The sequence below is a fragment of the Ornithodoros turicata genome, chromosome 1 (genome assembly GCF_037126465.1).
Source record: "Ornithodoros turicata isolate Travis chromosome 1, ASM3712646v1, whole genome shotgun sequence".
In the NCBI taxonomy this organism is placed as follows: domain Eukaryota; kingdom Metazoa; phylum Arthropoda; class Arachnida; order Ixodida; family Argasidae; genus Ornithodoros; species Ornithodoros turicata.
This window is the reverse complement of record NC_088201.1, coordinates 142,072,985-142,086,741: the sequence shown is the minus strand read 5'-3', so window position 1 is coordinate 142,086,741 and position 13,757 is coordinate 142,072,985. Positions and strand designations below refer to the sequence as shown.

Here is a 13,757-nt window from a genome sequence, read left to right as displayed (position 1 = left end):
TCAGAACTCACTACAAATACAAATAAATTAAGGCAGGAAATATGGTTCTGAAGTTCTAAAGAAACCACAGTGGCAAGGCTGACTGACCATCCTCCGGAGAAAACAACAAAAAACGTCTCAATTGCATCAAAAAGCACTTTCACGAACTATTAATGTGATTTAGAGTAGGAACTGCCCTACGCTTTGGTATGGTGTTTATTGTTCCAGCCAACCTCCCTGTGGCGAATTTTGGGCTTCAACATGTGAAATCTCCACATAAATGCGTACTTTGCCTATTTCTATTCCAGTACATTGCAGAGATCCAGGATTCTGGATTCTTCCATTTCAAGTAGTTTACTGGTACCCTGCACAGGCAAATATTAAACAAATTCCACTTTTGTTGAACATTACAGTTGCCACATACAAAGAGTGAAAATACGGCAGATAAGGAGGCTTGAAGATGTGGGAAGACACAGGTGACAATGCCTTCAGGTACTGCTCACCAGATGGCAGCCACACACACACACAAAAAAGGACAAAACCTTTCTCTGCTACACGACTGTCTTCCATAGCAAATAACCCTGGAACATTTTTCTCTGCCTGTGCTACTGCTGCATGACAAAATATATAAGAACAAACAGAGACCAATAGAGAACTGACATGTAGGCAGATAGTTCAACAAGACATTTCCAAACACAGCAGAAATGTACCGCATGTTGCATGTGCGTGCTATTCATTGGCCATACCCCCGTAATGTGACCCTCTGACTATAGCCAATAGCAATATTTGTGTAAGTGTACTTACATGCCCAGCTCTTACCACATCAGCTAAAGATTTGTATCTCTCCAGGAACGCGGACACTACTTTCAAATAGAATCCCGTTCAATAGAATCCGTTTCAACAACATGTTAATCCGTTGTGGTTGTTCTGCATAGGTCACTTCATAGGACAACGTTATTTATGGTAAGCACTGTTGTATCCTATTGAAATAGTTGCCGTGCCCTTCCTTCACAGCCTCCAGTATAGCCATCCCAACCCAGGTGAAAAATGTCTGCAATCCCAAGTGGTTTATGAAAGGATTTCCACCTGAAACCACTTACGTACAAAGTGGTTCAAGGTGGTTTCAAGCGGAAATCTTTTCATAAACCACTTGGGATTGCAGACATTTTTCACCTGGGAAGCTTGTCACCAGTAAATATTGTTGCTTTTCTGCTTTTCTTTTTAATCCGTTGGTAATTTTTCTCTTCTAGATGCCAGCCGTCTATCAGTTCACCTCCCCAAAATGTCACTGGAGAGTGCTTTCGTTGAAGGATTTGTTTCGCCACCTCCATGGCTCCCATGGCCATGAAAAGAATTGGATTTGCGGACTATCTGGATGCGTGCAGTCCTTCACCCACTTCCCTTCATATAGGAAGCATGTTTATCGCAAGCACCTTGACCTCCTCCATAAAGAAACAAGAGACCTGTCAACAGAGCTTGAAACCTGCCATGGCACACCTGCAGTTGACACACACACGGATGCATCAGCTGATGCCGACATATCAGATGACACGACAACAGGGGCCAATGACGGTGAACAGCAGCAACACAGCCTTCAAAGTGACCATGATAGCAGCTCCGCTGCTGGAGAGCCTGATCGTGTGAAGCAGTTTGCACTACTCTTTCTAAAGTGGAAGGAGAGCAAGCGCATGCCAGAAGCAACCGGTGATGAGATCGCCAATGATGTCATCTCTTACGTCCAGGGTCTCACAGAGGACTTATCAAGAAAACCAACACAACAATGGGTAGACATTTTGTCTTCTGTTGGTGATGGCATGGAGATGCTGTTTACAAAAGGAGACAGAACTGACTACTGGAGCACCTGCCTGCCATTTGTGGAACCTCGAACCATAGTGATTGGAACTGATGAACGTGGAAAACGAAATGTTTTCCGCTACGTTCCGATACTTGAAGTCCTGAAAAACCTGCTTGAAGTCCCGGATATATACAGCAATTTTTGCTGTCCAGACGAGGAAGATGGCTACCTCAAAACAGCTTTTGACGGGACAGCATTCATCGATCACGCATACTTCAACGGCGATGAAGAAATGATTTGCATACAGCTGTACGCAGATGAATTCGAGGTGTGCGATCCCTTAGGAAGCAAGAGGGGGAAGCATAAGCTCCTTGGTGTTTACTTTTCCATTCTGAACCTTCCCCAAAGGATAAGGTCCTCACTTTCGCAGATCCACCTTGTGCTACTTGTAAATGACACGCATATCTCAGCCTATGACCTGGACAAAGTTTTTGCTCCCTTGATGGAGGATGTTGCGTCACTGGAAAATCAGGGGCTGACAGTGAAGGGACAAACACTGAAGGGAACGGTCTTCATAGTGACAGGTGACAATGTCTCATGCCACAGACTCGGAGGCTTCAAGTGTAACTTCAGCGGAGGAAGAATATGCCGCTTTTGTTTGGCACTACGGTATGAGGTCAGTAATAAGCACCTTGAAGCCGACTTTGTATCTATGACTCCGGAAGGCCACCTGCATCATCTCGATATGCTCAAGAGTGGCATACCTACTTTGTCATTGTATGGTGTTCGGGAGCCCTGCACTTTCAACTTCACTGGGTTTCATCCAACGGAACACTTTCCAACTGACATCATGCATGACATTTTGGAAGGCGTGATCTCATTTGTGATGATGCACATAATTGATTACTGATGTCCAATGGCTTCTTTTCCCTCTGTCACCTCAACAAGTGTATCGAAAGCTACAACTATGAAGTGAGTGACAGGAAAAATAAACCAGAGAAGGTATCCCAAGATGCCCTCAAAAGGAAAAAAATGAGTGAAGGGCAGTGCCTCACAAATATTTTGTTTTTTTCCGACACTTTTCACTGTGCGTGGGTGACTCCGTGCCGCCTGCAAATAGCGTGTGGGAACTGTACCTACTACTGCGTGAGCTGGAGCTCCTCGTTATCCGCAAGCTACCCAGTGGTTACGTGCCCTACATGCAACGGCTCATTCATTTCTTTTGTCTTGACTTTCAAGCACTGTTTCCACAAGTGAAAGTGCCATGTAAAGTACATTACTTGATTCACTATCCGGCAAACATTTATAAGTATGGGCCGTTAATTCACGTCTGGGCGATGCGCTTTGAGTCAAAACATCAATATTTCAAAGACCTTGCACGAAAACTGCACAACTTCAAGAACATCACATATACTTTGGCAGTAAGGCATCAATACCTTCATGCCTACATCCTGTATGAAGCCTCACGGGAGAACAATGTTTTCACTACAGGAAGTCGGCCGGTTTTGACGGAACATCTGCCAGAAGTGGTCAGATCTTTTGTGACACAGAAGGGTACGGAAGTTGCAAATGTTTCCACGCTAACTTCCATGAGAAGCGGCAACTTACAAGCCTGGAATGACATTGCCGTCCTGCATCGGTGACGATGACCTACCCAAGTTCGTGGAGGTCTGAAACATCTACTCTATCGACAGAGAGATCATCTTCGAAGTAAGTGCAATGCTGAGTGTTGAGTTTGACAGGCATTTCCATGTTTATGTTGTTTCACCTACAGACAGTTTCTTTGTTGTGAGTGACAACCTGGCTCTTGCATCAGAGCCCTTGTATATTACACGACAGGGAAACAGGCACATCATAATTAATACTCGTGCTCTTGTGTAGACCAGGGGTAAGATGTAGCCCCAAAATGCAACAGAAGTACATAGCGGAGCAGTGGGACCTCAACATTCATGTTCTAAGCATCTCTTTCCTTCACGTCATTACCTGGATGCCATATTTCAAATACCACAATAGAACAAAACAGCTGGGTTGCACTTGCTAAGTAGAAATTACAACTGGACCCTCTGTGCCATACTGCCACTTGGGGTATGTCAAAATATGTGTGTACTTGTAGGTGTATAAATTTTTTCTCTCTCACCAACAGTAACAATACTCACAACTAGGTGTACCCATATATGTTTGAAAGAGTTGTGGAGTGATTCCACCAAATCGATGAGGAAATGCTACATGCTTAACAAGTGAGTGAGACGGCAACAAGCATCCAAGGAAATCTTTGATGATCTTTTGGGGAGGGACCGCCCTTGTTCAGGTGATGGGGTGGGGGCACACACCTGAAGAAGGGCAGCCCCTTCCCGGAAGCTCTTAAATTTCTGTGGATGTTCCTTGCCACCTAATTCATGTACTATCAACTCAAACGCTCAGTCTCCAGGGCGGCTTGTTTGACTTAAGCAGTAATTTGGCCCATGGCAGTTTATGATTGAGTTACAGTATATGATGCAGCACAGTTTGTTTGAACTAAGCATAAATATCTACTCCCCGTTTCTGACTAAAGAGGCTTCACAGCATATATATGTATGCACAATGATGATACATAGTTTTTGTTTCTCTAAGCGTCAACAGCAATAGGATGACACTATTATAACGCAGGTTTGTAGCAGATGTTTCTTGTGTAGAATGACTCTTACACTGAAGGTTTTGAACGTATCATACAGTTGTTCAGAGTCCCAGATAGTGATATTTCTCTATATACCTGTGGCGTCCATCCTCATCATCTCAGTGTGACTGCTCCACCATACAAGGAAAGAGGCAATACAGTCATACTGTGCGTACCGGTCTTATGTGCAGAAATTTTGTTCACACCAGCCTTTTTCTTCCTTGCCTTTACTTTTTCGGTTTTGTCATCCTATTGATCTCTGTGCTTAGAACTAGCTTTGTCGGCTTGGTTCCTTGCAAACCACATTGTTGTCAGCTTGCTGCTACGGGCTCGTGTTTCAAAAGTGTAAAATAAACTTGTTGGACACCACGTGATAAATTTCACAGTCAGTGGCTATTTGCGTTTTCCTGTACATGACCACCTGCACACATCATGTTAGACCAGAGAGCGGTCAGCCTTATTGCTACATAAAAACACCATTTTCTACACCAGTGTTACTTGAAGGGCGTAAAAAGGGAAGAGACAGGTGTAAACGCATAAAAACACCCTGTTTGATACAGCACTTGGTGTAATAAAGAGTGTATTTTCCCATGCACCTTTTTTACCCAGAAAGGGTGTTTTTGAATTTACTGCGTATATACACAGGGTGCCCCAGCTAAATGCGACCATATTTTATAATATATATATATATATATATATATATATATATATATATATATATATATGACTTTTTCCGAGATGAAACCAATTGCATTACAGCATAGGCTGAAGGGCATTCCTTAGGAGGGCATTAGCAAAAGCCTAAAGCAGTATCTTAATTAACCTTCAATAATACACTTTTGAATTATAAAAGCTACGAAGTCGTCCCAATGAGAACACCTGGACCCTTTGGTCACCTGATACTGGAGCCGTTTTCAGAACAAAAAGCCGTTCGATAGATCGTCCGCAAAAAAAAATCGTGAAAGAACACCTTTTTTTCTGTTTATTCATTGCACATATTCAGAGACGCCTATTTCCTTCACCCCCAATGTGAGAAGATGAAGGAGCACAGTGCCGCCTCATGCGTCGAAGATGAGCTTTAACTTGCGGAAACAAAACAAAAACAAATGTATCGGGTGACTCTATCGGAACGGCTCTTATTTTGGGTAGCATTGTGTGTTTTCTTTTAATCTTTTTCCAGGACGCAAGAGGCGATAGTGTGCTCTTTCACCCTCTCACGTTGCGGGTGAAGGAAATACGCGTCTCCGAAGATGCGCAATAAACAAAATAAAGAAAATATCATATCATGTTCCTTCACAATTTTTTTGCGTTGACTAAGACATTGCCTTAGGTGTTTGCTATTGCCCTCCTAAGGAGTGCCCTTCAGCCAACGCTATAATGCAATTGCTTCTATCTCGGAAAGAGTGATATATATATATATATATATATATATATATATATTTAAAAAATATGTTCGCATTTAGCTGGGACACCCTCTATAGAAGACCATGGTATAAGGAACCAGTGTCGAAAATCTATCGTGTAACATTCACCCGAAATGTGAGGACGTCCATGCTCCTAGAAATGTGACTGGACAACGACGAAGTGTCACCATTGTCAACGTGATAGTGCGCACGCACAACGAACGGGCCAGAACAGATTCGTCTCCAATATCATCCTTCGCAGAATGAAACTAGGGACTGTAGCTGCCATATTTGTCATGGCAGCCCTGGGCAACGATCGGAACAGGGGCACATCGGCATTTGGACCCGTTTCGAAGAGAGTTGACCCGATACAAGGTACTGCGCACCCGCGGCTACCGCCATATTAGGAGCTGTATGAGATCGATGTTGCCCATTATACTTTTTAATATTGCGGCTGCAGCGTGGCAAGGAAGTGGTCCCGGCTCTCATATTCAGTTGTGTTTTGGTTTGTTGGGGTTTAGAAAGAAGGCTAGGAAATTCAAGCGTGCCGGTAGGATAAGTCCTGGTTAGACGGCCTCATTGCGTACTCATTGGGCATTGGCTCATTGGACGGATGGAACGGGCTCATTGGCTATGCGTACTCATTGGACATATCAATCTAACCTCTCAGTGTACAGCTAGAGTCTACTAAATGAACTTCATCTAGCTCGGCTTAGTGGTCATAAATAGAGTGACAGCGCCACAGAAGATGTTCTTGATCGTTGTATGCAACGTTTCCTTATATATCTACGTGCAATGTTTTCGCCGCGAGCAAATAACATGAGACTGTCTGATCCGTACGCTCTTCACGGCGTGCTCTGACCAATAGACCTCACCCTGTTTGTAAACAAATGACGTCATAGTGTTCAACAGCGCCACCAGTTTGGTAAGTTGAACTGCGCTGGAAGCTAGTCACGCAGCTGAAAGTCACGGTCTTGAGGGGATTACGAATGTCCCTGAAGGAGACGCGACCTTCGGTTCTATTTTTCTTTCAGTAGGAGGCAGCGAACAAGTACCCATTCGTGGAACCCAGCCCTCCCATTCTGATTTGTTTCGGTTTCAGTCTGTCTACCAACGTGATGATGACGTTTCTCGGGTAGAGTTCTATTGCAGATCAAGCTAACCGTTTTGGATAGAATCCACAGCAGGTACACTGCCCTTGTAACTTGAAGTGCATGGGACCCGCATCTCACTATAACAGTAGCAGCATTCGAGCAGCAGAAGTTATGGAGCGTACCTAAAAGTGTGGTGTTATACCTGCAGTTACGTTGTAACACGACGAAAGACAAAACTCAGTTCGCACGCAGTGTTTGACTTCCGCAGAATTGCGTTCACGTGGGCCGGCCATTTCGAGTACTCAAGTCGATTCTTGCGTTTTCACGACAACCGCGACTATATCCAGTTGGCGGGAAACACTAGAACGGAAACAAGACCATTTTCATTCTTCTGAAATATATTGTGCGACCTTGGTTAATTTGTTTTTATCCCACAATTTTGCTCCCGAAATCGGCGGTCACTTTGAGCTGTATATTGACATGCTGTATTGATGAGACGGAAAAAGCTACAAGGACAACTGTGAAACGGAGTCTTGGAACGCCAGTCCACATGACTGTACAGCGTTTTTGATGGCTCTTCCTTTCCTTTTGGGCACCGCAAATTATTTAGGGCGTTGTAGGAGTTGTCGTACCACTCCCGGTGTACGCGGGACTGACCGACTTTACTTGAAATATTTGCAGAAAATAAGAAGATTTTGTTGAGGAACCATCTACGATTATCCACCCGCCAAATACTTACCCTGAACAGTGCTCCTTATGAAGAACGCCTACCACTGAGTCATCAGAACAGGTTTTTTCTTGAATTTGATTTCAACAACTTCAATGGAGATTGTGCGGCCAGCGCTCACTACGGTCCCACGGTTAAACGGGGTTCACTGCTACAGCTATGCGACAATCTTCCTAATCCGTAAGTACTCCTTTAGTGCATATGTAATCAACGGTCTTGTAGACGGTTGTCAGAGTGTCAGTGTTTTTGCCGTACTGCTTGGGACACGGTACTCTAAAATCTCCAGCCGGTGGCGGAGCGACATCCTATCTACCATCCTAACCTATCCTATCTACATCCTATCGATGATGCCGTGCACGACTAAACTATACCAATACGCCTCCCGAGGGGAGGTCCTCCTCAACTGCTCTCCCTACAGACGACGCTAAATATCCAGGGGTTCTCTCCATCCGACAGGTGGCGGTGTGCTGCCTTCCCTCGCAGAGCCGTATATTAAAAGGGAGTCTGGCCATTAATGGGTCATGCCTATACCTGAAGCTCCACCCACTTTTTCAGCTTTCCGACCAATGAAGTCTTGAAATATGGGGCGCTATCAATCAGCCTATCCTCACTATTTGCCCTCTTATCCAACATGGGCAAGTAGTAGACGTAGGAGGATTAAATCGACGTGGATACTTTCGACCATCGCTATCGTCTGATATCGGAGGATATTTGGAGCAGCATACTTTCCGCCCAAGGAGGAGCGCGAGCCAAGACCGCCCCGCGCGTTTCGCAGCCGGGCGCCGCGTACAGAGGGCTTTCCTTCTGACATTCGAGCATGCATGAACATGCAAAGTACATAACCACCAACCAAAATGTTATTGCCCCCCCACCTTATTCCCTCTCCGGCCCAGTTCCACATACAATACATCCTGAGTGAGGAAGTCCACTCCATGGAAGAGTGTTTCATCTCCCCATGCTTCCCCTTAACATAGCGTACTTTCCTTCTCGCGCCCAGACATGCAAGCAACAGACATACACATTTGTACAAGTGAAAATATTTAGTAATCTAAAGGACTAGCAATCAGCATAGAGAGGTGTAAAGTTGAAACGAACAATTTCTGCAGGCAACATTCACATTCTACACACACACACTACAAATTTTATGATATCGTAATATCTGCAGTTAAACCAATTTAATATCAAATGGATAGATTCGATAACTCGACCGGGCAGACAATCACTTCCCCAGAGCAGATATTTATTAAATAACCTACAGGAACACAACTTTTAATTAAGGAAGGGATTCTTAGTTCATACAATAATAATTAAAATTAAAATTTCTACCATAACAAGTCTGAGCTTCTTCTATGTGACCTCCATCTTCTTGTTGTAAATCAACATAAAAAAATCATACATGTAAATAATTAATTATTCCATGCTCAAATCATTTCAGTGCTATTAAATACGAGTCTTTTCGATTGAAGAGCACAACAGGGGGGACACACCGCACCATCCAGGAAAGCACTAATTAAACAAACAATAGTTAACACTGTCAGAGGGACATCATTAGCACAACTTTTAATTAAAGAATCTTGAACTTCGAAGCTTGCTATCAATACGACCTGAGCTAGGACGAATGCCGAGGAACGCGAACTATATAGGGAGGACAATTTTCTTTGATATGAAAGATGATACAGCCCTCACTTTCTTGTGCATTCAGAATCATTACATGTACACACATTAAATACAATTCCGACTCACATTTACGCATGTTGCCGAACATTTCCATGAGAAGAACACAGTGACACACACACGCACACACACAAGCTCAGATAAACTTATTTCCTGACCCCAGTCCGCTAGAACAGGTTTCACCTCTCCTTTCACACGTCCCTCTTTCACTCTTTCCCCGAAACGCGCGGGAGATCTCCCTCAACCCCAATCGACGATTCCCTCCCAAAGTCAAAATACATATTGGGTGCCATCATCATTAGAGTGAAGGATGATATCAATCCACTAGTAACACCATAAATGCAACGACTGATCTTGCTGTTATATGAAGGCGATATTTTTTATTATCCTAATTGAACAATATACAATGATCACAAATAGTCTATATGTAAGCATCTTCAGGGTGACCAATTCGAATTTTGTTGTAACTCACACCCCCGTTTTGTTTGTTTGTATGTTTATCAGATCACCATCACAAATAGGTGTAAGTAAATAATAATTAACTGATTATATTAATCGAAAGCTACCAAATACGAATCTACCAAGTGAAGAGCAAAACGCAGGAACATGTGGATAGTTGGAGAAGTAGAACCAGACACACGATCACAGCAACAATTATCATTAGTCAACACTACAAATATTATGCTAAAAAGAGGAGCACAAGTTAAGAACATGTATATAGATGGAGAAAGTATAGAGCAGTAAAATCAGACACACAGAATCGTAGCAAGAATTAGCAATAGTCAATGCTTAAAGAATTAATAATAATGATCTACTTATACTCATCGAAGGCTACCAAATACGAATCTATCAAGTGAAGAGAAAACAACAGGAACATACAGACAGATGGAGGATTTATATCAAGCACTCAGAATCGTAGCAACCATTATCGTTTGTCATTGCTTGGAGGAATAATTATTCTCAACTTATATTAATCGAAAGCTACCAAATACGAATCTGTCAAAAGAGGAGCAAAACACAGGAACATGTAGATATATGGAGAAAGTCTGGAGGAGTAGAATCAAACCCACAGAATCGTAGCACCAATTATCAATAGTCAATGTTAGAAAAAACATGCTAACAGGGGAACATCGAATAATCATTAAATGGATATAATCACGGCGAGCAGTCATAGAGGTAAACAATCAATAGTCAATGCTAAAAAGTGTCAGAGGGATATTATTAACACAACTTTTAATTAAAGAAGAGTTAACTTTTATTCATGCTGTCATTGCGACCTTACCTAGGGCAAACACCAAGCAACACGAATTTCTATAGCAGGACAGTGTTCATCAATCTGAAAGAGGCTACAAAGCCTACATTCTTTTGCATTCGGGATCATTACATGTGCACAGATTAAACGCAATTTTGACTCACATTCTCGGATTTTGTTGAATATTTCCATGAGAAAGACAAAATAGCATACACACAGAGACAAGTTCACTGTCCCCCAGTCCCTACAGAACCGGTTTTCCCCGTCTTTTCATTTGTCCCTCTCCATTCTTTTCTGGAAACCTACGGGAGAGGTCCCCCACCGCAACCTACGGTTTCCCCATGGCCGAAATTCCTGTTGTATGGTAAATCAGTGGACTGAAGGATGACATCAACGCACAAGTAACGTCATAGATTTTTCAACAATACAATGGGTAAAAGCAAACGGCATGCTTTAATTGAACGTAGAATCCCCAAGTGAAGAAGTTGTAACACAAAGTAAACAACATCGCTTTTCTTTGCTTTTTCTCTCTGTAGCATTCATTATCACTACAAATTTTAAATATACTCATACCGTTTTTTTTTAACATTATGGATAAACAACCGCTTCACATGTATCGAATCATTATTCTCTCCCTTAATCAGGAGCATAAATTTGAAAATGAAAGAACATATGGTAATACATCTGTAAGCTTACTTTTATTTTTATTTTTTTGAGAAGTTTCATGGCTTCGAAGACTATTTCAAGACAACTGCCAAAATAGTCCAATGCATAATTGAAAGAACGAGCATGACCTCATTTATCAACATATAATGTAAGGATCACTGTCCCAAATTTACATCACGTGACACAAATGCAATGAAAGCAGATAAAATGAGAACAACGAACATGACCATTTAGTGATGGGAAGCTCTTTTTTTGTATACTTAGACAGTCATAAACAGCCTATGTCAGGAACTGATTTTCTGGCGGTGAAATGACAAACAACAAACAAACAAACATACATTTTTCATTGACCTACAAGAACGAGCTGGGCTGGAAATATTCCTTCAAAGCCCACGAGTTCTCTCAGGTATTCCTCGCTGCATGCAAGCAACCTTTTCTCAGGTGTGAGAAGGCACAGACAAAACCTTTCTAGCTGGCTACAACACAATTGACCATAAGCTTCCAATCCCGTCAACAATAGAACGTGGAGATGTAGGGTCTTTTTACGACTTCAAACGCCCCAAGGATGGAAGTAATTGATGTTGGGGAGAATCGGTACACAGGATGACGATAAAATTTTCTCCACACACACCTCAAACCAACGCTTTTCTTCTTTACACATTACTATCATGTTTCAAACTTAACAAAATAACTCAATCGAAAATATTTTTGAGTGTCAAAACAGACCAACCAATGCTCTATGAGGACGAATTGTTTACATCAGCATATGGACTCAACAAGACAAACAGGACGAGCGAAAGCTTTGTGAAGCTTCTAAAACAACCGTGAAAATAAACAATTCCACAGATGAAAAAAAAAGAAAAAAGAGCGAGTATAGATTATTTTCTCTACACATAGCAAGTCAATGAATGTTCAACTGGAATCTTGTAAACTACTCCACTTCTTTGCCAATCAACCAAACGAATTTGATTACATTAGAAGGAGAAAACATAATTATTAATCATCTTTTCCAAATCGTACGGAGATTCATAGAGATGCTCCCCAAATGCCACAGCCGAGGCCTCTGTTGGAATTAGCGCGCAGACGAAATAGTGTTCTCACATATATTTCGTGTAAACTGCTCTAACTTTGCCCATCATCCAAATGAATTTGATTTCATTAGAAGGAGACAATGTAGTAACTTTAGACAAACACGCAGAATGGCTTAATTTAGAACTCGTGAAAATAGATGATTATCATCTATAACGGTCTTTCAAATTCAAAATAGTATGCAGATACACATAAATACCCTAAATACTGCAATTGAATCCGTTTTTCCTTTTTTTTTACTTTTAGAGAATCAGCATTCAGAGGGAATAGTGTTCCTACACAAAACTATTGTCACATGTTAACATTGTCGTTAAGGCATTTTTCATCCTAGTAATCTAGTGTTGACATTAGAACATTCTCACTTTTTTGTGTGCGAAAACTTGCAACAATATGTAATCTGGATGTCTGAAAGCAACAACAATATAGCGGACGGAAAAAGTGATTTCATGGTCGACATCTAATCTCATTCATGACAATCATTTCAATATAGTGAGCATGTCGAAGGATGTGTAATCACAAAAGGCCTTTGCATCTCAATTGTCTCGCGACGTAAATCCACAGTTATTATTATTAAAAGGCCTCTGGCCAAGTGTTCCATGTTACGAATACATTTACGAAGAGTGCGATTTTAGCAATATACAAGCTTTAGTCATGTGACTGATACGTCGACGACAAGAGGACACGAAGGTTGCGAAGGTCACACTGACATAGAATTTTGTCGATAACCGACGAAATGATTAAGAAGAAGCTTGATTAAGAGGGTATGATTAAACAGAAGCAAACTTGAAGAGGCAACTGCATTGGAATGATGTGCGTTCGTGAAGACGTTATACCTCCGACGATGAAGAAAGCGATTTCAAAGCAACACTCACGGTTTCAGCGATGCGCCCGAATCCCCGATGCGCAATGCCGGGCACCCATGTGGCAACATGTGCAAGTCACGCACGACGCATCCAAACCCCCCACAAACGCGCAATCGCAACGCGCAACGCAAGCCCAACGCGGTATCCCGACTGTGTTGCTTGTCTCCTGAAACGTCTTCGTCATCGTCGGAGGTATAACGTCTTCACGAACGCACATCATTCCAATGCAGTTGCCTCTTCAAGTTTGCTTCTGTTTAATCATACCCTCTTAATCAAGCTTCTTCTTAATCATATCGTCGGTTATCGACAAAATTCTATGTCAGTGTGACCTTCGCAACCTTCGTGTCCTCTTGTCGTCGACGTATCAGTCACATGACTAAAGCTTGTATATTGCTAAAATCGCACTCTTCGTAAATGTATTCGTAACATGGAACACTTGGCCAGAGGCGTTTTAATAATAATAACTGTGGATTTACGTCGCGAGACAATTGAGATGCAAAGGCCTTTTGTGATTACACATCCTTTGACATGCTCACTATATTGAAATGATTGTCATGAATGA

At 42.2% G+C, this 13,757-nt stretch overlaps 2 protein-coding genes across 3 annotated transcripts in view; both read left to right on the top strand.

Moving 5' to 3' along the window:
* Window positions 1-1,229: 1,229 nt before the first annotated feature.
* Window positions 1,230-2,684, top strand: LOC135386119 (uncharacterized). Its single transcript, XM_064615875.1, has one exon. The coding sequence runs from the start codon at window positions 1,230-1,232 to the stop codon at window positions 2,682-2,684; it is 1,455 nt and encodes a 484-aa protein (XP_064471945.1).
* A 3,359-nt stretch (window positions 2,685-6,043) lies between these two features.
* The window catches only part of LOC135370129 (uncharacterized), a 116,798-nt gene continuing 109,084 nt past the window's right edge, over window positions 6,044-13,757 (top strand). For both annotated transcript variants that reach the window (XM_064603827.1, XM_064603819.1), the window contains exons 1-2: window positions 6,044-6,205; window positions 7,606-7,831. In XM_064603827.1, the coding sequence (XP_064459897.1) occupies window positions 6,094-6,205; window positions 7,606-7,831 (338 nt within the window). In that variant the 5' untranslated portion in view covers window positions 6,044-6,093. The remainder of the gene's footprint in view (window positions 6,206-7,605; window positions 7,832-13,757) is intronic.

What these genes read in the sequence shown, in the direction of transcription:
- LOC135386119 (XM_064615875.1), top strand. Translation starts at nt 1,230, where the DNA reads ATGCCAGCCGTCTATCAGTTCACCTCCCCAAAATGTCACTGGAGAGTG.